We start from the raw sequence: 22731 nt of genomic DNA on the forward strand, positions 1-22731 counted from the left end.
TTGGGGCAGCACTTGCGCAGAAGCGTATCAGGCTACTGGAGTGGAGAAAAGTGCTGTTCGCTACCCCGATTGGCTTCTATATATACTGGCTATGGAGGAAGCCAACAAGGCTGGCAGAGTGTCTTTTCTACTTTGCCAGGGGGAAACCAACCGTCTGGAGGGCCTTCCTGACTGCCAATGGTAACCAGGCCAATTGGTTGAAGACAGGGTAAGTTACACATTGACAAGCTGCATTATCTTTTCCTCCTCTGTGGAGCTAGTCGTAGTGTTAGCACTGAATGATCTCTGCAGCCGAGATTCAAGAGAGTTTGTCATTCATTACATGCTGCAGTCTGTTGAAATGAATAGATGTGACCTGGACAGCTCAGTTGGTTATAGAGTGTGGTGCCGACAAAACTACAAGGCTGCAGGTTTGATCCCTGTATGGCCATAGCTGCATATTCCTGGCATTGCAGGGAAGTGGACTTAGATGTTCCTCAGGGTGCCTTCCAACTCTATGATTCTATGACTGGGCAAGCAGAGGATCCTCTTTCTCTCTGCAAGGTTAAGACCCCTTCCTTAAAAGAGCAAAAGCTGTAAAGCACCTGCTGTTTGCCCAACAAAGGGGTATCTGTTGAAGTAAGGGGAGTCAACTGGCATGCCATTCCTAGTTTCTGCTTGCCACGGTCCATGCAACGTCCAAGCCAAGCACCTCAAAGTCAGGTACTTGTCCCACTTGTCAGCAAGTGTAGTCAGCATCTACGGTACTGAACTTATTGAGACAGCCTTCCTTTTACATGAACCCTTTAAAAATGTGGCATTTGACTTAAATTTGACATCTGAAGAACCGTGAGACTGGTTTGCACTGCAGACAGAACAGAGGCTATTTACTCAGCAGTTAGTCATCCTCCCACCTCACAGATATTTATTGCCTAGAAATCAATTTAAGGTGGGCATCCTACAAATACTTACTTAGGAGCATGGCTCGCTGAAATGGTGGTAGGCTTGGACTTTGCAAATCAGTCATCGGGCTTTAAAGAGAACAGATTCTCCATCTTCTGGACCCGAGTCCAAGTTAAATCCAACTATAGTGAAATGTTTCTTCACCCCCCAAAGATACAGTTTGCCTAAATTCCTAATGTAAAAAAAGGTCTCGTCGTGTCAAAAGGTAAAATTCTCAGAATTTATTGCCATTATGTAAGCTCTTTCCATACAACTCTTTTTGTTTTTACAAAAGTCAGAGTTCCACCCCTCCTCCCTTTGAGCTATGTCCAATGTTAATGGGAGCATTTTCCTTCTGATTTCTTCAAAACGCCTTTTTGACAGTGGGCTTTATAAAGCAAAGCAGCAGAGGTTAAGGAGTAAGGGCTGGCAGAAGCTCAACAGAAAGTCTGTGTTCAGGCAGATTTTAAAATGATGCTGAACTGACAAGTCACACTCTGTGGCATTTTTTAAATATAAACAGCTTTAGTTCGAAGGACTTTATAGAGCTAAAATGTACAACCTGGACAAAAGACCTCTGTCCTCTCACAATGTTATTATTACCAGGATTCTAATTCTTGCAAAGTGCAAGAATAATGGTTCTCAAATGCCACAAGCATGAACTGCTTCTTCCTGTTTACAGAAGCAAAACTTGGAGGCGGGGGGGGGGGGGAGAAGCAAGGCAGCCTACAGAATTCAGATTAGATTTTTTTTAAAATACCTCAATTTTTGGAAGTTGAGGTCTGCAAATTCTACCTTGATATTTTTTTTTGTTTTTCTTTTAAATATAAGCACTTCCTTCCCCTCTCCCCATCCCCACACCAAGCTCCCTGTAAAAACCCCAGACCCTTAGTATATTTACAGGAAACCTAAACTGCAAAATACAAACTAGCATGAAATTAATGGTAGTTTGCATTTCTTTTAATATTCATCCCACAGCTGAATAAATACACCGAGCCTGATCCAACTCAACATTTGAAGTTATGATGATTCAGATGCAGCTGTCTCCGTCACCAAGGATGCTGCTTTCTCGTTGAATGCAGATGAGCCATCCCCTCTGTCTTCAGGGGTGGACACCTTGGCAGCAGCAGCAGGAGCAGCATTGGGAGGAGGAGTGGCAGTAGCAGCCATCGTTGTTGCAGTAATAAGAGGAGGAGGAGTATCCAGGATAAAGGTGGAGATTTGTTCCACACCTACTGTAGTGCCAGGATTAACAGGTAAGCTCCATGTCTGAGGAGCGGAGGATAGTAGATCCGCAGGCCGGGTGGACACCTCAGTCACCAATGGAAACTGTGCCATAAATTCTGGCGAGATCCCAGTAAGGTTTAAGGAAGGCAAGGAAGGAAGCGGTGGCAAACCTAAGAACGTGGAAAGGCAAAAAACAGATCACACACACTTACACTAGGATGTTATATGCATACGCATTTCCGCACTTAGCTTATGAAACAGATATTCTAAATCACAGCACGTATTTAGAACGAATATTTCATGCTGAGAGCATTCAAAGCACTTCACATGTTAGTGGTAATTAGGCCTGGGCAATGTAATTGAAACATCGCCCAAGACCGGTTCTGGGGCCAGAGTGTGATGGAGACTTCACCTGGCGGCATATCGCTGGGGGGCTTGCCTGCAACTCCCTCTGAGCACTGGGCGCTGGCAGCGGAGGGATGCGATTGCGCCCGGCAGCATCACTCCTGGCCCCACAAGGTGCCATGGTGAAATTGCCGCTGCCACCGCCGAGGCAGTTTCGCCCCAGCGCCTCGAAGCTGGTTCCTCCCTCTGCTTTTCAACATGGCAATGTACCAGCAGCCCAAGATCACAATGTTGAAAAGCTGACACTGCCTAGCCCTACTGCTTTTCCCTCAAGAAGACACACTATGGCTTATTTTCAGGAGATGTCTTAGTTTTTAATTACACGTCTAGCCTCGCCTCTTCCTTGGCGCCCTCCAGAACTGTGCCTATCACTATGTCTTATTTTCGGGGTATGGCTTATATTGCACAAATGCTTAGAAATCCTGCTATGGCTTATTTTATGGGTATGTCTTATTTTCGGGGAAACAGGGTAGTTACTAATCCTTACAGCAATGTGATATCATCCCCAATGTTGCAGATAGGTGGCGCATGGATGCCATGCACACAAGAAAAAACAGGCTTAATTAAGGCTACCTACCAATGTGAAATTTTGGTGCAGGGTTCTTTTGCTCCACAGCTCTGTTCCCTAGACATCTACCATCCTATACAGAGATGGCCATGTCTCTTATCCCCATGCTGCATAAATCTGCCATTGTATGGAAGAGCAGCTATTTCCTCTGCACACAGATACTTTGTGTGAGAAGCCTTCAACTTTATGCCAAAGACATTCCTATACAGAAGATTTCACATTCCCTTTTGCAGCTCATGTGGTGCAAGTGAACAAACGACCATTAGTCCTCATAAGTAGAGTAACATGCAAACAGTTTATCATTCCGTGTCCACAACTCTCCTTTTCACACAATGACTAGAAAGCAAGACTGACTCTTTTTTTCTCCTTCAGCACAACACAGAGTGCACGAGCCATACTCTATTTCCAGTAAATGTGGCCTAATTGGTTATGATTCACAATACATAAGGAAAGAGTGTCACACCTAGTCCAGTTCTAGAATATTTTTTAATTTTATTTTTTTTACTGTATGGTTGTTTTCTGTGGGGTTGATTTAGGAAAGTGGCGTGGCATACCCGCCAATCCTCTAGGATTAGGAAGAGTAATACTGGCAAGCCAGTACAGTGACAGGTCAGGAGGTGAAGGTATGGGTCAGCTGTACTGGGAGAGGCTTGATGAATCTGGAGAGATTGGGATAGAACTGGTTGATACAGGCTTGACAGGGGAAGACCGGGATGGGTCAAACTAGGGTTAGGAAGAAACAATGGAAACAGGTAGAGTGCTTGGAAAAGTACTGGAGATCACAGGATTAGAAGGAGGGGGATGTTTGATGAGTGAGACATGTGAGGGATGTGCAGTCCACCACTTCCTCTATGGCAGAAAGTTTGGGGTGTTGGCAGGAAGTGACCTGTACCTGTACATGTTTATGCATGAGGTTTGCTCTGTGATTGGCTGGAAGTTACATCGTGAGTTAATGTTTACCTGTCAAAGCTGCTGCTAATAAATACAGGCTCCCGAGCTCCGCCCGGGGTTGGCCTTTGGGGAACTCAGCCTTGTCTCCATCTCGTTATTGGATTACCAATTGCTACAGTTTTCTATCACTCCCCAGCCATGATTGATTCCTATATGTCAACAGAAACTGTATTCAACTAAACATCCGTTTCTACTCTTTAAAATATGCTTCCTGAATATGTTAGCCTTTTATTCAGTGCCATAAACTAGCTATATATTTTTGGCATTCTTGCCTTCAGTAATATGCTTATTGCACAGGGCGAGAATGCTGACTTTTGATCTTTTCTAGAGTCTAAATCCAACCCAAGTGGTCAATATTAACATTCACAAACATGTAAAGTCTGTATGCATTTTTTGCGCCAGCTTTTTTTTCTCTGCCAAACCGCCATTTCAGAGTACTGCTATGTTCAGGGCTGTGAATATTCTGCACACAAGGAAAGAAATCAAACAGCGATTTTAAACCATTTTTCATTAACAGGTCTAGTTTTGCTAGAGGGCAATGTGGTGCCTAACCCACTGGTTGTTATTTTTTTTAGCAACCCTGTTGTCTTTCAGTGATTTTGTCAGGCATTGCCTGCACACTTTCAAACATATGTACTAGAAGCTTGAACTTTGTTTTAGAAAGGAAATCTGAGGTTTTCAGGAAGCTGAACTCGGCGCCCAATGCTGCATCCTGCTTTTTCTGAACTCTTTGCAGAACTGTGGACCGTCTTCATACCAAATGTCACGACGCTATGCTCACTCGCTGCGTGGTGGTGAGCTGAAAGCTTGTTAAGATTTGGTTTATCAAAAGCCAATAAACAAGTCTGCAGAAACTTACCGGGATGTCCTATGTCTGCTAATCCAGGACCAGGCATTAAGTGTGGGGCGGGTAAGTTAAGGTTCGGGATATTACCCAGGTTGGGAAGTCCAGTGGGTAACGGCATCAGTCCTAAAAATGTATGGGGAAGGAGAAAGGGGAATGAGCAACCAGGTACAGTATGGCCATTAAGATTTCAAAAGCTTGACAAATCAGATTTAAGGCAGAGCAAAAACCCAAACTTCACGAGACTGAATTGACGTGTCCAAAAATCACTGGGTCAAAGGAAGCATGTTCAGTACATACATTCTCAACCGGATCAGGAACCGCGTGGATCAGATGGTAATATTTTAGCTCAACAAAGATAAGACTGCTTCAAGGGATGACCCCACTGGGTCTCGTGAACAGGCAATTGGGGCTGTCGGAGTTGACAACCTCAACTATCTGATGGAGATGTGGTGCTGCAGATGCACATAAAAAGCCAATGTGTATCTGTGCGAATCTGTCTACAATGGAAACAGCTACATTCTGGGAACATGTTTTGCTGGATGAAGTCTGTGTGAATGTCATACTGATGTCGGGAAGGTAGTTTCCTTTGTGGCTGTTGGAAAATTATGTGCATACCGCTTAAATAGCATAGGCCAACAAAGAAATAAAGGGTCAAAGGTGTACAAGCCACAGTTTTGACTCCCAGCTAAAGCTGGATGGATGGCAACGTGGTCCTGGCCTTCTCCGTAGCAGCATCTCCCCTCCCCTGCAATTCCCTGTATTTCAGAGTTTTTAAACTACAGATTTATCTTTTTATGAATTCAGAAATTTAAACACATTGCAGCAGCACCAGGAACATTTCATTCATTGCAGACCCTTGTAAGACTGCAACTTTTAATTGGGCCTAAATGGTGGAGCAGCTAAAGCTTTTCCTCATCAGTCGGCAGTTGCCACTATTAAGTGGTGTGACTGTGCTTAAGGGTCTTCTTATTTTTACGGCTATTCTGGTTCTGGCATGTTGGTGAATATCAAATGAAATTATTTATTTTCCTATTTCTGAAAATTAAACCAAATATTACCATATTTATTAAAAACCGGTCATGGCTCTTATTAAAATTAAAATTTTGCATTTCCCAGCACCTTAAAAAGCTGCCTATAATGCAGCAATATGCAAATGTACATACATTTAATTAAAATCATATATTGGGTTACTGCTCTGATTTTTTAGAAATATTGTGTGCACCACCAACATTAAATTAGGATCAGTATACCTCTAGCCCATGTATGTGAAAACCTGTACATTTAAAACCACAATTGTAGAGGGGGAGGAGATAACCTCAAATTTATCCACCTATATTTGCCAATTAGAGCACTGGCAGAATTAGTAATGGCAATACACTTGCGGTTTGAAGTTCTAGTACAGCCTCTGCCTACCTGCAGTGGACAGATTGCATTAGGTTGTACTAATGCACCGAACAAGGAAAAACCCACACACTTGCTCCTTTTGAAAAGATCGTTTCATTTTCATTGTGTTACCACTTACCTGGCAAAGTTACTGCTGGGTTAACTGGAGGAAGAGCCTGGCTTGACTGGGGAGGCAATAATGGTACTGTAGGAACACCTAAAGAGGGGGGGGGGAGGCCAACTTTAATTTCAGATGCCATCTAGATTATACCAAACAAAACTATTTTGTCTATCCAGCCTAGCATCATCTGCTTCAGAACTCTCTGGGGTTATAAGCAGAGGACTTTCCTATCGCCTACATCAGGCATAGGCAAACTCCGGCCCTCTAGATGTTTGGGACTACAATTCCCATCAACCCTAGCTAACAGGACCAGTGGTCAGGGATGATGGGAATTGTAGTCCCAAACATCTGGAGGGCCGGAGTTTGCCCATGCCTGACCTACATGATTTCTGCACATTGCTCCCTGTTCTTTCACTGAATTCCACCTGCGGGAATAAGGATCCCACCTTTCGTGAAGAACAGTTCCATTCTGCAGCCCCAGGAATGTCCCCCTTTGCAATGTCCTGGCACAAAGGTTCACGAGGCCTTGGGTTGTTTTTTTTTACCCCCCGGATCTTCAGTAATTAGAACAATAAACTAAGCTCATCTCTGCTTGTGCTTTCATTTGGCAATATCCTTATGACATAAAAAGGCAAACCTGTATTGAGCACGTTAGGGATGGCAGGAGTTGAGCTAATGGAAAGCCCAGCCAGAGCCTGTTCGGTTCCTGTGGTTCCAGGTGGTAATGAAGGTGGAGGGTTCACCGAAGACAGCTGAACCTTATTGAAAACAAACAAGACACTATGTTGTAGAATTGCTGCTTTAGTGGGATTCCCAAGAGCGAGATTCCCAAGGACAAGATTGTTGGACAGTGTTCTCAAAGCTACGAACATGAGTTTGACCAAGCCGTGGGAGGCAGTGGAAGACAGGAGTGCCTGGCGTGCTATGGTCCATGGGGTCACAAAGAGTCGGACACGACTAAACAACAAGAGCATAAAACCTCTCAGTAAGGATTCAGCTTTAAGAGAGCAATAGCAAATGTATATACTTGGAAAGGGACATGCAATTGTGTCGTTGCAGTATCAAATAGTTTTACACTGCTCCTGCAAGGATGGAAATATGACACATCTGTTAAGGACAGGAGTGCAAGTTACAAAAATAAAACAAAAGGCTGCAACTCACTTCTGTAAAACCATCTTTGAGTGGGGTAATAGGTGAACTAGACAACTGTCCTGGAAGAGAAATCTTCTTTCCCTCTTCAAAAGGGCGCGTCGGTATTCGATGCAAGTAGCCATACCCAATGCCACAACCGAGGCTTTTAAAATAGAAACATATAAGGTATTAGAAAGTCCAAAACAAGGTGTTTTATCCTGGGTCCTTTACCAAAGAGTTGCTGCTTTGGAAATATACATGGTGCTTTGTCAGGATTCAACTCTTAAGTAGATCTAGCTCATTTATGAAGCTAGTGCACAATGTATGTTTGCCACTGCAAGCCATAGCTAATTCAGTGGCTGCTGCTCCAAGCCAAGTTCTCAAAGAGACATATAAAAGACAAGATGGTAAAACAATATGAAAAACAACTATTAACACTAAAAAGAATGACTACTGTCAACTGAATGTCTGGATGTAAAGCAACTCTTGACCTGAGCTAGGAGCCAGATGAACAGCCTTCTATAGCCAAGGCCTTCTCAGTGGTGACACCCCATCTCTTGTCATTGCTTGTGTCGTGTTATTACCTATATCTTTATCCCTGGTCCCTGCAAAGAGAGCTGGGAAAACTGCAAAGCATTGTGGAACTCTGGTTCGGCTCAGAAACCCAGGCTTGGGAAAGTAAACTTCTGAACCTGAGAAAGGAGGTTCCTGCTATCCTCCCCTTGCTCTTTGATTCAAGTGTAAATCTTCACAAGTCTCACATTCCTTTGATAAGAGTTTAATGGTTTTCACTTGGGCATGAGAACAGGAAGGTTAAATTGCCTCAGAGTGATTGATATGTAAACACCGGACATCTGCATAAGCTCCCTAATTGATTGACAAGACAAATGTCTGTTATCCCTTGATTGGCTTATTTGAAAGTAAAGCCAACGTGGATTGGCTAATTACCTGAAAACCCATGTGGAGCTAGGTGTACGCCCTTGAGGGGTTTTGAGAGATTTAAGCCTGTAAAGAGCAAGTTCTTTTGTTCTGCAAATGGCCTGCAAGGTGCTTGCTGTCTTGCTGTCCCAAAGAGCCTGAGAAATGCGGCGCTTGCCGGGCTCTCAGCTGCAAGTTGCCAGGATGGAGAAATGCAGCTTTGTTCTCTAACATCTAAGTTGTACTCGTAAGTTAGCTATGTTTATTTGTTTTAATCCTGTAATCCTTTGCTGAGAACTGTTATATTCCGTTTGTTTAACTATAGTTCTATAATAAATAGTTAAAAGATATTTCTGTGGGTTTTGGTCCTTTCTGGCTTCACATTGCTATTCCAGTCCTTACTGCTTTGCCCTCTACCAGAGTAATATTTGTCCGAACGGCTTGGTTAAAGCGTTCGGTGGTGGCAGTCTACCGAAATTTTAGTGAGGCAACGGGGTATAGCTTGGTCCTGCCTGGAAAAGGGGCAGCCCAGGGGCCTTCGGAGGAAGAGCGGGTGTGCCCAGGTGGGGGAGAGACAAACGGTATCCCGTGCCCTCGACATGACAGCTTGCTGAATCTCAAATGACACGGGGAATCTGAAGGAGGACCTCTGATGCAAATCTGTAATGCATGGGTAGCTTCTTGTGGAAGAAAGCAGTGAATGAGGTCCCCAAGCTATGTATTCAATGATTAACTGAGAGACAAGATTCTTGAAATGCAGACATCCATTACAGTGGTATCTCTAGTTACGAACTTAATTCGTTCCGGAGGTCTGTTCTTAACCTGAAACTGTTCTCGACTAGAGGCGTGCTTTCGCTAATGGGGCCTCTTGCTGCCGCTGTGCTGCTGGCACACAATTTCCGTTCCCATTCTGGGGCAAAGTTCTCAACTCGAGGTAACTCTTCCAGGTTAGCGGAGTTTGTAACCTGAGGCGTTTGTAACTCGAGGTACCACTGTATATGAAATGCTGTTGTACAATTACAAGAGTTATAAATCGTTCTCTCCGTTTGGCTCAAAATACAATCCCCTTTCCAAGTTAGATATTACAGAGAAGCCAGATATCACAAGACATTGTCAAGGTAACGGTTAACCCAATATGCTGGGGGGGGGGGGGAAGAATCCCTATTATTACATTATCTTCAATGTACGTGAAGTGTGTGTTAATAAGTGTTCAATAAATGAGAACATGGAAGGGCGTGGGTATCCCCCCAATCACTCATGTTTCTATACATTAATCCAAGGAGAAATTCTGGAGCATATGAGAAATTTTACTATGCAGCAGATTCGTGCACCTGCTCTTTTCTCCTACAATTTTCATGGCACACCTTGGTCTATATACAGACAGCTGAATAAAAAAAGATGTTGGGAGCCTCAGCGCTCTGCCACCTCAAGGAGAGGACAGAACTGCATACCTATGCAACAAGTGTTCACTTAGCATGGAAACAATCCAGAAGCTTAATATTATTTTTCTATTAGGTCAGCTTACCTTCCTTCTCCACCCCAGGCTGAGTTTGGGGTAATGACCACTTCCCGACAATTATCAGTATCTGTGTTGTATACGTAAAGTTTTAATGGTTTGGTTTCATGCGTTTCGATAAGGGAGAATAAATCCTCAGACTGAGAGGAGAGAAAAAAACGGTTATTTTTCTTTGACATATGCCAGTGCCCTCAATAACCTAGGTCTACTACAGCCCTTCTAAACCCACTAAGCCAGGGGTCCCCAGACTTACCCGGCTTTGGGGCGGTGCCCGCTGCGCCGATTGCGCGGCGGGCCGGAGGGCAGGGGAGTGCGCGCACAGCGGGCTGGAGGGCGGGGGACTGCGCACCCGTGCGCATGTGCGCACACACTTACTGGCGCGGTGGCGCGCTTCCAGGTCGAAAAAAATCGCCGAAAATCGTTTGTGCGCATGCGTATGGGCCTCCCCCCCGACCCGGAAGTGCACCGGAAATGACCTCTTCTGGGTCGGGAGAGGCCCATACGCATGCGCACAAACGATTTTCGGCGCTTTTTTCTGATCTGGAAGTGTGCCGCCGCGCTGCGCGCCGTAAGAGCGGGCGACGGCAGCGGCTGGCGGGGGTCGTCGCGGGCCGGATTGGGAGGCCAATTGGGCCGCATCTGGCCCGCGGGCCGTAGTTTGGGAACCCCTGCACTAAGCAATGCTCTAGATTCTGAAGTTGAGAACTGAGCCTGCTGTTTATGCAGAAATGGAGACTGGAATGCTGCAAAACCACAAAATCAATTTCCTCGGGAGTTTGCGCTAGCTCCAAACAATTACAGTGAAAGAGAAAATTTTGAATTACCAAGTTATTTATGTCTCCTCAAAGGGAAAGATCTGCACTGCAGGACACAGGGCAATCCTGAAACCATTCTCAGAACGACTTTTGAGTTAAAAATAGCCCCTGCCCTGGTTCTTTAATAAATGAAATATGTACTTACCTCATTCATGACAGTATCTGCACCAATGATGTAGTCACTATGAGGTCTGAGACCTGCAAGAGCAGCAGGTGAGTTGGATTCAACTTCCTGGTTTCAAGACATAAAATTGAGAGAAGCAGCAGAAGTTAAAACTAAAGTCAGAAAAGTTACAGAAGGCACTATCAATCTTTGGTTAAAAAACAAGCAAACCGAAACTTCAGACCGATTATGTGGGTTTTTTTTTTGGGGGGGGGGTCCTCCCTTCTCCCTTCAAACTCCCTGGGTAACCTCTGGTTAACAAGTTGATGGTGCCCTTCAGTTCATGCAAAGGTGGTGGGGGGAAACCCCCTCTGTTTGAAATGTATTTTACTAAAAATGCATCCTAGACCTGCTCTGGGTACTGATCTGTTGCCATTGCTCACCCAGTTACCCAACAAGACTTACTGCACTATCCTTTGCAATAACGAGAAAAATGGGCACATGCAGGGTTATAAAAAGCTGCCCCAATATACAGAACCATGACAGCAACTGAAAGCCGTATGCACGTAGACCTCTGCATGTGGAACCACACATGCGCAACACACTCCATTTGCTGAAATGATGTATTGTATCCGTTGCTTGCGCATAGCCTTTACCCACAAGAACTGCATACAGAGACCTCATTTCGGCTCAGGTACTGTCTGCTTGACCTGGATGTGCATTAAACCGAATGATGAAAATCCTACTGGATTTGTTGACCAATAATTTCACTCAGTGAAGAAATAATTCAAGGAAATGGGCCTAATTCAGAGAAAGTCGTTGGGCTAAGTGGATGGAAGTTGCATGACACTCCAACTTCCTCTAGGACTTGTGCAAACTCCCTCTGGACTGCTCCAACAGCAATCCTACTCGCTATTAAAAATGTGCAAATCCCGTTAGAACTAGAAGCATCTGCGCATCCAGGGAATTATGTTTGCAAGCAAAACAAGTGCTCTGCTACTGAGCCACAGAGAGGGCCATGGACCCTTTACATGCCAAGTGTCACGAGTTCAACCCTTGGTCTCTCCAGGTAGGACCGGGAGACCCTGCAGAGCTGCTACCAGCAGACAATATTGAGCGAAGAATGCCCTCTCGCCTGACTTTCTCTATGGCAGCATAACGTAGAAAAGCATCTACCTGCTTCTACTTACCAGCACATGCCACACATTCTCATTGGCCCCGTCAAAGCTGCAGAAACGAATGCTGACTCCCAATAGGCCTTGCCCACCCCAGAGGTTACTGGGAGTTACCGATGTCTCTCTGAGCTCCAGGGTTTTGCTGCTGTACACTAGCATTTTCACGGGTTTCTCCACATTCGCTTTCAACAGATCCTTGAGCGTGTCGTTGTCTTTGTTCTAGGAAAGGCATATAGGTATTGTTTTCAGAGTTCCTTTGCAGTTACATTCTTCACTGTAGTGGCATATAAGCACTTTAAAAGTTTCAGATTGGAAAATTATAGAGAGAGAGAAAATGATTTTTTTTTAAAAAAAAAATCGGCTATTGGAATCCTTGCTCATTACAGCAATGTGGAGTCTAGCTCAATGCCATGAAAAATGATGGGACATCTGCGCAACCAGGGAACTCTGTGGCACGACAAGAAACATACTAGGGCAAATATTTAGAGCTGAAAGGGCAGGTTACTTCTATGTTCTTTGCTGCTGATGGCATTTGGAGCCACAAGCATGTCACACAGTCCACCCCAAGTTCGCAGCGCAAATGGTTCTAATGGCAGAAGTATTAAGTTCCCGCATTTTAAGAACTCAACCCTCTAATTAAAAGGCTTCTTCTTGGACTGCAATCAGTCCCCTTAATATTTTGTTAATTCGAATTCTCAAGTTCATGCTCTGAGCTTGAATGAGGCAGATCGCCACAAAAGTTGTACTCTGGCGACAAAAATATTGGGTTGGATCTAGACTAAATGAGAGGAAGTCTCATTGGCTTCGAAAGGACAAGCCATGATTCTAGCTGCAATGATTTCAAAGGGATTTAAGTGCAGTTAAGTGCACTTTTTTTTGTGTGTGTGTGGGACCCAGGTGGCGCTGTGGTTAAACCACTGAGCCTAGGGCTTGCTGATCAGAAGGTCGGCGGTTCGAATCCCTGTGACGGGGTGAGCTCCCGTTGCTTGGTCCCAGCTCCTGCCAACCTAGCAGTTCGAAAGCACATCAAAATGCAAGTAGATAAATAGGAACCGCTACAGCGGGAAGGTAAACGGCGTTTCCATGTGCTGCTCTGGTTTGCCAGAAGCGGCTTTGTCATGCTGGCCACATGACCTGGAAGCTATACGTCGGCTCCCTTGGCCAATAATGCGAGATGAGCGCGCAACCCCAGAGTCGGTCACGACTGGACCTAATGGTCAGGGGTCCCCTTTACCTTTTTTTTTTTAAGTGTGCAGCCAATCAATTCTCTCCATTTTGAAGATAGCTATTATTGGATTTGTACGCTTTGTTATGCTTTACATTAAAGACATCATATAATATGTGCAAAGAAGTCCTATTTGAATATTTGGTGCCATTCAATGAATACCTGAGTTAACAATCCTGGAATGGGGGTGAAGCGGTAATACTGGTAATGTCGCAAAGTAAGAAAGATATCACAAGTTCATTGTCCATATTTGTTGTACCTGCACAAATTCTTCACTGCTAATTATTCCCAATATCCTTCATTTCAGCTCCCCTGCTTCTTCCTGCAACTTTCACTGGTATAGTGAAAATGAAACTGGGATACTTCAGCTCTGCTTTACGGGGGGGAAATCCAGACAGAACCACTGTCTCTCAATCAGAAACTCCCACCTTTTCTAATATAACCATACAATAGGTTCCAGGGGCAGGCGCATAGGAACCAAAAATATCTTCTTTCATCAATGACCTATTGTTATGGATTTATGCCTGGAGTGATGCGCTTCTGTTGGCTACTACAACTCGAAAGCCATGGAGAGCCTAAAATAGCTAACATAATTTGAACCTCACTTAAAAATACTTTTATGTATCATGGCCTTCTTTTTTATTGCGAGGAGCTCTCCCTGGACTAAATCCAGCAAAAAACATAAAATATATATTATCAGGTTGGTTCTCTGATATGCACCCTACAAGCCTAAAACCCAGGGCAACTTTAATTCAGGAATTAACTTACCAATCTTGAACCATTAATTGAAACAATGAAATCAAAGAATGGCTCCAGTCCAGCTCTATGTCCTGGTGAATTTTCTTGCACCTGCAAAAACAAACATTACAAGAAAAATTAGGAAGACATTTCAATGGGTTTGATAGCCAGTGGAAAAAGCCTGAAATTTCCAGCCAGGGACCCCATAAGGCAGTCACTAGATTGCTGGGAAAACCACCAGTAAGGTTACTACAGATGTAAATGCCCATAACTCTTTCTCATGTCAAACCCTTCTTCCCAGTATTAAAGGATACTTCACCTCAACAGAGGAGGTAGCAAGAAATCCAACCTCTATTGTTTGTTAGAAAGTATGGCCGACTACCAAAGCCCTGCCAAAATGTATGGTTCCCTATTCCCCAGCCACCAATGTCACAGCGACCTTAGTAAATCCAAAATTGGAGATGGCAGCTCAAGGATATTGGCAGACTTTGAAAGCCAGCTCTAATTAACTTTTAAATAAACATAGCCTGTGCTCTGCCTCTTCTGCCATCAGGCCCTGACAAAAAGTTACAGTACTGTAAATTAAAGTAAGTGGTACCTCTACTTACAAATAACTCTACTTAAGAATTTTTCTACTTACAAATGGAGCTCCGTCCGCCATCTTGGATGCGGTTTAGATAGGATTTTTTCTACTTACGAATTTTTAGATAGGGTTGCTTCGACTTACGATTTTTTTCTCCCAATGCATTCCTATGGTATTCAACTTACAAATTTTTTCGACTTACAAATGTGTGTTCGGAACGCATTAAATTCGTAAGTAGAGGTACCACTGTAGTGCAAACAAAATACAGAAGGCTGTTGGTATTTTGTGTGCCACACTACAAACTATAGAATCCATTACATCCCACGGAATCTTTTTAAAAATAAAGAACAAGCTTCCCTTTTCTGGAGTGAATAGCTGTTAGTAGCATAGGAAGGGGCTCATCTTCCAGCATCATAACTATCATATGCCTGTTGTCTTTGTCCATGGAGTTTTCTTGGCAGGGATACTGGAGTGGCTTGCCAGTTCCTGCTCCAGGTGAATTACGTATAGTGAATACTCTCCACTATGACCTGTCCATCTTGGGTGGCCCTGCACGGCATAGCTCATATCTTCTCTGAGTTATTCAAGCCCCTTCGCCATGACAAGGCAGTGATCCATGAAGCAGAGACATCACCTTGCCGACAAAGGTCCGTATAGTTAAAGCTATGGTTTTCCCAGTAGTGATGTATGGAAGTGAGAGCTGGACCATAAAGAAGGCTGATCGCTGAAGAATTGATGCTTTTGAATTATGGTGCTGGAGGAGACTCTTGAGAGTCCCATGGACTGCAAGAAGATCAAACCTATCCATTCTTAAGGAAATCAGCCCCGAGTGCTCACTGGAAGGACAGATCGTGAAACTGAGACTCCAATACTTTGGCCACCTCATGAGAATAGAAGACTCCCTGGAAAAGACCCTGATGTTGGGAAAGATTGAGGGCACAAGGAGAAGGGGATGACAGAGGACGAGATGGTTGGACAGTGTTCTCGAAGCTACGAACATGAGTCTGACCAAACTGTGGGACGCAGTGGAAGACAGGAGTGCCTGGCGTGCTCTGGTACATGGGGTCACGAAGAGTCGGACACGACTAAATGACTAAACAACAACAACAACAACAACAAAGCATAGGAAGGCAATATCAGGGAACTTCCTAGGATCAGGAAGTAGGAAAATTAAAAGCAAAGATGGACCCAACTAATTCATTTTGCCAACCCACAGCATATGCAGTAATGACAGGACAAGGCTGGCTTGCATGTTAGTCTAATCTAGGTAGATTATTTTTAAATATCACAATTCAGTGACACAGCTAAAGGGAGAAGACTAGCAAAATACTGACCTTAATTAGACTGGGCAAAGTGTTGCCCAGAGAACATTTTCAATGGGGGGAAAAAGATCTAGTAAGGATAGCAAAATGTTCCCTGAAAAATGGACAAAAACATACTTTCAAAGTGTTGGTGCTGACCTTTAAAGCCCTAAACGGCCTCAGAACAGTATACCTGAAGGAGGGTCTCCACCCCCAACGTTCAGCCCGGACACTGAGGTCCAGCTCCGAGGGCCTTCTGGTGGTTCCCTCACTGTGAGAAGTGAGGTTACAGGGGACCAGGTAGAGGGCCTTCTCGGTAGTGGCGCCCGCCCTGTGGAACGCCCTCCCATCAAATGTCAAGGAAATAAACAACTATCTGACTTTTAGAAGACATCCGAAGGCAGCCCTGTTTAGGGAAGTTTTTAATGTTTTATCTTTTATTGCTTTTATTATTAATATTCTGTTGGGAGCCACCCAGAGTGCTTGGGGAAACCCAGCCAGCTGGGCAGGGTATAAATAATAATAATAATATAATAATAATAATAATAATAATAATAATTCGCTGGTTTACTTGCTATTACTCAAAAGTAGCTTCATTAACACTGGCTCCATGATGACACCCCCCCAACCACTAGGAAGTCTGCTTGGGCTTTTGAAATTTCTCCAGATATTTCTGACATACTTTCAAGCCTATTTTCACAACAAATTCTGTTAGGACTGACAAGCTGCATATCTGTCTTAAAGATGTTTTCTTAAGAGGCAGATCTATTAATTTCAATGTGACTGTGTTAGAGCTTCAGGGTCTTTAACTGCTATGCATCTAGAATGTGAGAATCTGGAGTTCAGTTCAAGTGACTCAAGTTACCACCTTCAAAAAGCTTTTAAAAGGACTTTTCCAGAACATTTATTAGCTGCAAAATGCTGAAGAGATAATTTTTTTGTAGTGCAGAGGAAGCCTAATGCAATAAAATGTTTCTACAAAATATCTGCAGTAAAGGCAATTCTTCAGTTAGCACCATGAAAATTGATTGTCTGATTGCATTAAAAATGTATTAAAATTTTATAGGATTCCAATGAACTCTTTCGGAAACAATCTATTTTTTCAGGAGAAAAGGCTTTGTGAGTGAATTGATCCAATGGTTACAAGAAAATAAATCACCTATAGTGAGCAGTGATCCCCTGTCCCATCAGTACAGCTAGTCAATTGTTTTAGCTTATTTTATAACCTTTCCTTTCTAGACAAGTTGTAACAGAAGAGCTGATGAAAAAGCAAAAACAACAACAACAAAACACACAAAACCTTGCATTAATGTACTTCTTCTAAACCTCTTCAGCATAAAATTACTTGACATGCAAGAAACCTGAAGCCGTTATTTCCCCCTACTGTTAAGTAATATTTCAAAATCAATATAGAATATACACATCACTTTTTGACTACCACAAGCAGGTCTTATGAGGACCTCTGGTTGCTTCAGTATTCCATTTGCAAAGTACAGATATGCATATATTCCAATACTGTACAAGACTGTATATGCAGGAATTAAATATCGCATACAAGCTAAATATTCTGCAACCACTTCCTCCAGTTTCTCCCAGGTTTAACAGGGCTATTCCCCCCTGTTAATTCCTAGCTTGCCCAATAAAAACTTGTTTTAAGTTCAGGCTTTGGTGGACCTCCAGAGAAAAGCATCAAAGGTATACATACACATGCTCTCTCTGAAAATCAGCTCCTTGCTCAGCAGGAAGCTGGTACACATTCTGCAAGCATGGATGGAACAGCCTTCCGAACAGCTTACCCCAGTTATACTTATTTTAGATGTCTATTTGACAAAAAGTGGAAAACCACTCACTAAACAGGACGGGCAAAGAGTATTTCTGGTTAATACTATGACTGAGATTCCAGAGCAACTGAGCTGTGAGCTCAGTCTGATATGACAAGAGTAAGAACTACTGAACTCCACCCACCCACTTTACCAGTAACAGCTTGCTACATTTCCTTTTAACAGTGCCACTGGAAGAAATGAAGCCTCTCCAAAGAGCTGAGCTGGTGGTACCATATTAATGCCATATTAATCTATAACAGGCACCCCCAAACTGCGGCCCTCCAGATGTTTTGGCCTACAACTCCCATGATCCCTAGCTAACAGGACCAGTGGTCAGGGATGATGGGAATTGTAGTCCAAAACATCTGGAGGGCCGAAGTTTGGGGATGCCCGACCTATAACTTCACTCAGCAGCTTCACAAACATGAAACAGCAAAGGATGAGCCTCCCCTTTCTATCCCAACCACTGGCCCTAGGGGATTCCCAGGCACTAACTGGAACCTCACTGCCAAGTATGAACCTCACTTGTTTAAGCAGAAGCAAACACTGCCTCTTCCAGGTTCTACTGTGTTGTTAATGTTTCAGTCTATGAAACTTTGGTAATGTCTATTCAGTTACTGCCAATTTCTAAGCAAAAGCACTCCAGATCTGAAGCTGGAAAGCAGCAGTTGGGAGAATGTCCAACCTCTTATTCTCAGGGAGGTGCTCACAATCAAGAGCACAAGAGACAAGGTGCCACCTCGCAGCTTTCCTGCAACATACACCTCTTCGTACTGGTGTATGAGTGCTGCAACCCCATAGTTGCTTTTGACTGGAATTAACAGCCCAGGGGTCCTTTACCTTTTACCATATTGTAGAAATACAACTAGCAGGGCTAAGAAACTTGCTCCTGATAATTTCTGCGATAAAACACCAAATCAGTTTTGGGGTCTTAAAGAATGTTCAATAATGCATCAGGATTGCAGGCAAGAATTCACCTGATAAGTCCCCTCAGCGGAAGTCTTGAACAAGAACTTCCGTTTGCGCAATGGGGTTCTCCCCTCCCGGTCCCCACTGGCTCAGTAGATGTATGGGTCTGGATAACCCCTGGAACAGTGTGCAGGGGTAGGAGGGGGGCAGTTATGGCAAGCAACAATGCTTGTGCCAATGAATAGTACAATACTGAATTCCTCCCTTTCTCTTTGCTGGAGGGAAAATAATTAAAGAATGCTATCATCCGGAACAAAATGTAACATTTTAACAACATATATCCATGAGAAAGAAATCAGATGGACATCAGAAGCACCTTCAACAGTATACGGTACTGTATCAATAATATTCCTCAAATTATTATGCATTATAAAGGATGAAATTAAATACAGAACTATAGCCATTAGTGTCCGATGTTAGGGCTCAAACAACACATTAAGATTACTTCTTGCTATCTCAAGGGCTCAGGGCAAATCCACTACACCACATTAGCTCACAAACACACATTGGGACAAGACTCTAGGTATACTCTTCTACAGACTCTAGGTATTACCAGTACGCTTCTACAGATCAACAATGTGATTATGGCTTACCTGGTCTGCACTGGACTAGAACAATTAAGTGGCAAGGATCTTACAAAATATCCTTATCTTATACTTACTTACTCAGTGAAAAATGAGTAACTGAAATCAAGTAAAGTTATTCATCTTGAGATGAAACACCCGATAAATGAACTCTACAAAGAAGCTTCAACTGAGTGAGAGTTCTGATACTGAAATCAGCCACTATTTCCAACTTTTGTCGTTAGCTTGAAGATAATGAACTAAAAACTCCACAGATGAAGTAACTGGACAATATATTTATCTTCGAATACACCATTATTTGTGCAGGAAATAAAGCAAGATTTTCTATTATGAACAAATGCAATTTTAGAAATATAAAGATGCAACTTCTCCATTATACTAATGAAATGAACACTCATGATGTTCACAGTGGAGAATTTGAAGTCTTAATATTAGTAAACATCTAAGAAAGGGAATTAACTTTTTAATCTTCAGTGATGAATGTTTGTATCACCTTAATGGCTAACAAATCTATTATGGCATGTGAACTATAGTCCACTTCATCAGATGCGTATTTTGAGTTACAGACAGACAGACAGACAGACAGACAGACAGACAGACACACACACACAGAGTTTGGAGGGAATGTAAGCAATGATGTCAGAACAAAATGTAATGCAGAAAGCACAGAGAGTGGTACCCGTAATTACATTATTAACAGTGGCCACTGTTGAAGGTGAGTAACATAATTATCACCTTTTATACTTTCCACACTTCTGCTTGTCCTGTGCCTAGAAAACATGGGTCCAAGAGATTTTCTGCTTGTCTCGTACATGTCCAAGCCACTTTTCATTTATCCCACCACTTTCCCTGGGAAAACCTATTGACAAACGTCAATCCCCCAAAAACCTATTGAGATTTGTTCTGATTCAGTAGTAAACAGTGGGTTTTCCCAAGGGACAAGTGTGAGGACGAATCCTACCAAGGCTATCCCTCTGGAAAATATTAGCATTTGACAATTCTATGAGATGTTCTTATTGGTTCAACACATCCCCAAGAGAAGGAAGGCGGATCACACTGGACACTTCAGAAGCATCAAGGTCATACCGTAATTTTCCTTACAGGATCTCAAGACTACAGCATCAGACACCATCTCTTTCTGAGTATTATCATTGAACGACACTGTTAAGTTACTCAAGTGATGGAAATAAAGATACCCGACATGTAGACTATGCAGTAAAACAGAATGCATTAGTAGCACAATCAAAATAGGGACCAAGGCTAGACATAAGCAGCATATCAAAGGTGGACTAGTTTGGGCTAAGAAAACTCTGTAAAAGTATATAAATAGAAATGGTTTGGGGGACAGCACGCCATTACACTCCCAATCCAAAATATATTCAACAAGCAGCATGACTTGCTTCTGAAAAAGGCTATATAGGAGCAGACCGGTGATCACTGTTCAAAGTGACTGTGCCCCAATAGGTGCAGATTCTCTCCAAGAGAATCATCAATGTAATGGATAAAATCCTGCTTGCAACTTCCTCACCCATGCGGTTCCCTCAATGTGCCAATGTGGGGTAGTGTGTGCAGAGTGTCCAAATACGGCCTGGAAGACCAGGGTTCGAAACATCTCCCCTGCCAGGAAGCTCACCGGAGTGATCTTAGTGGGCCAGTCCTCTATCTCCCTGCCTTAGCCAACCTCACGGGGTTGTTGTGAGAAGAAACAGAGGGAGGGAGGCAGGAAGAGAACAATGTACCAGCTTCTTAGGACTGAAGGTATAATAAACACAACAACGACAAGAAGAAGACGGCGTTTCAACCCATCCCAACCCGCTTCTCTCCCCAGCAGCACGTACTCGACCACGCAGCCCAACACAAGCGGCTCTCTCTTCAAAGTTTAAAGGAGGCCAGCTCCCTCTCCCCACAAAACACCCTGTTCTGAAAAGGCAAAGCGGAGAAACGATCAGCTTGCAGAGGGCTGGGCTGGTGCGGGGATGGCGGTGGCGGTAAAGCCATTTTTGTTCCTCTGTTTGTCCAACCCTGGAGCGCACAAGGAGACGACCGGCTGTGGTGGTCACGATTCCTGAATTGCAGAGGCGGCGGGGGGTGGACTAGATGACCCCCGGATACTCCTTTCCCAACTCTTACGGGTTTGTTCTATTTTATCTCTCGCCGCCCTCGCCCCGTTCCCAGCCAGCCAGGCAGGCAGGCCGAAGCCCACCCCCCCCACTCCCGGGTGTCTTCCTCCCGCGCGCATTCCCACGTATACGCCTCCCCCCCGCGCGCATTCCCACGTACACGCCTCCCCCGCCCGCATTCCTACGTACACGCCTCCCCCCCCCGCACACCCAGCGTCTTCTCTTACTCTCAGGACGTGGTAGCCCTCTGTGCCCCCGCCGGGGATCTCCACGCTCTGAGAGGAGCCCATGGCTCAGGCCCGGAGGACGCTGAGGAAGCGGCGGCGGCGGCTGGAGCGGGGAGGGGGCGGTTGTTCTCAGCACACGCGCGCCCTGCCCTCGCCCGGCTCCTCCTCCTCCTCTTCGCCGCCACCGTCAGAGTATTAAGGACGTGGCACTCCGTCGGGCCGGGGCCGCCGGGTGCGCAGTTGGCTGAGGGTGGGGGGAAGGAGAAAAAGGGCACACACAGAGAGAGAGAGGAGGCGCCGCCGCTCCTGCGACAGCGCCACCTGCTGGGCCCAAGCGCTCTCTCTCACAGACAGACACCTATGCACACCAGCAGGGCAGGAAGGAAGACGGCTCACCCGTCTCGCCCCGCGGTTGCTTATGGGAAGTCAACCGGAAGAGGAATAAAATAAAAGGGGCCGTTTGTACGGCGCCCCGCGAGGGACGTAATTGTCGACAGCTGCGCTTGGGTCTCGCGCGTCGTCGCTTCGCCAGCCGGAAAGGAATTCTTACCGTAAAACGCCGTGAAACGGCGCGGCTACCGTAGTTGCTCCCTGCCTCCGCCGCTATTGGCTGGGACTACTAATGGACCACAACGGTGATCGCTTCTTTTAGATTATTCCCGTGGCTTCTGTTTGGGGCTTTGTATGTGGGATTATTATTATTATTATTTATTATTATTATTATATTGGCTTTTAAGATTTTCCATAACGGAACAAGGGACATGGATAAAGGGGGCGGGGGCGAGGAGAGAAACGTTAGTTACCAAAGCAGGAGAATGCACACCCTTATTGCAAAATCAGACAAAATCAAAGCCAATAATTCGAAAAGGGGAGATGTGGTTAGATAGGCGCTGGAAGGCTCTGGCATGGACCATATGACGTTCATATTATGCAAATAGCTCCAGCCAGGGGTGCCAGACTCCAGAAAAGCAACCTTTTCGCCCGCTGTTAGACAGGAAATCTACCAGACTCCTCCTGTAAATGCTGTTAGTGCCTTCCAGTGCTGTAAAAAGGGTTGCTTAGCCACCAATGAAGCGTGCA

General features: G+C 44.4%; 1 protein-coding gene across 1 annotated transcript; it reads right to left on the reverse strand.

Moving 5' to 3' along the window:
* Positions 1 to 1140: 1140 nt before the first annotated feature.
* GORASP2 (golgi reassembly stacking protein 2) lies at positions 1141 to 21925 on the reverse strand. The gene is made up of 10 exons (XM_035135556.2): positions 21652 to 21925; positions 14075 to 14155; positions 12097 to 12300; positions 10949 to 11035; positions 9998 to 10128; positions 7585 to 7717; positions 7061 to 7181; positions 6442 to 6519; positions 4932 to 5042; positions 1141 to 2318 (listed from the first exon to the last, which is right to left on the reverse strand). The coding sequence occupies exons 1-10, from the start codon at positions 21712 to 21714 to the stop codon at positions 1942 to 1944; spliced, it is 1386 nt and encodes a 461-aa protein (XP_034991447.2). The 5' UTR covers positions 21715 to 21925; the 3' UTR covers positions 1141 to 1941.
* Positions 21926 to 22731: the final 806 nt, after the last annotated feature.

Source organism: Zootoca vivipara, chromosome 1 (assembly GCF_963506605.1).
Source record: "Zootoca vivipara chromosome 1, rZooViv1.1, whole genome shotgun sequence".
In the NCBI taxonomy this organism is placed as follows: Eukaryota; Metazoa; Chordata; class Lepidosauria; order Squamata; family Lacertidae; genus Zootoca; species Zootoca vivipara.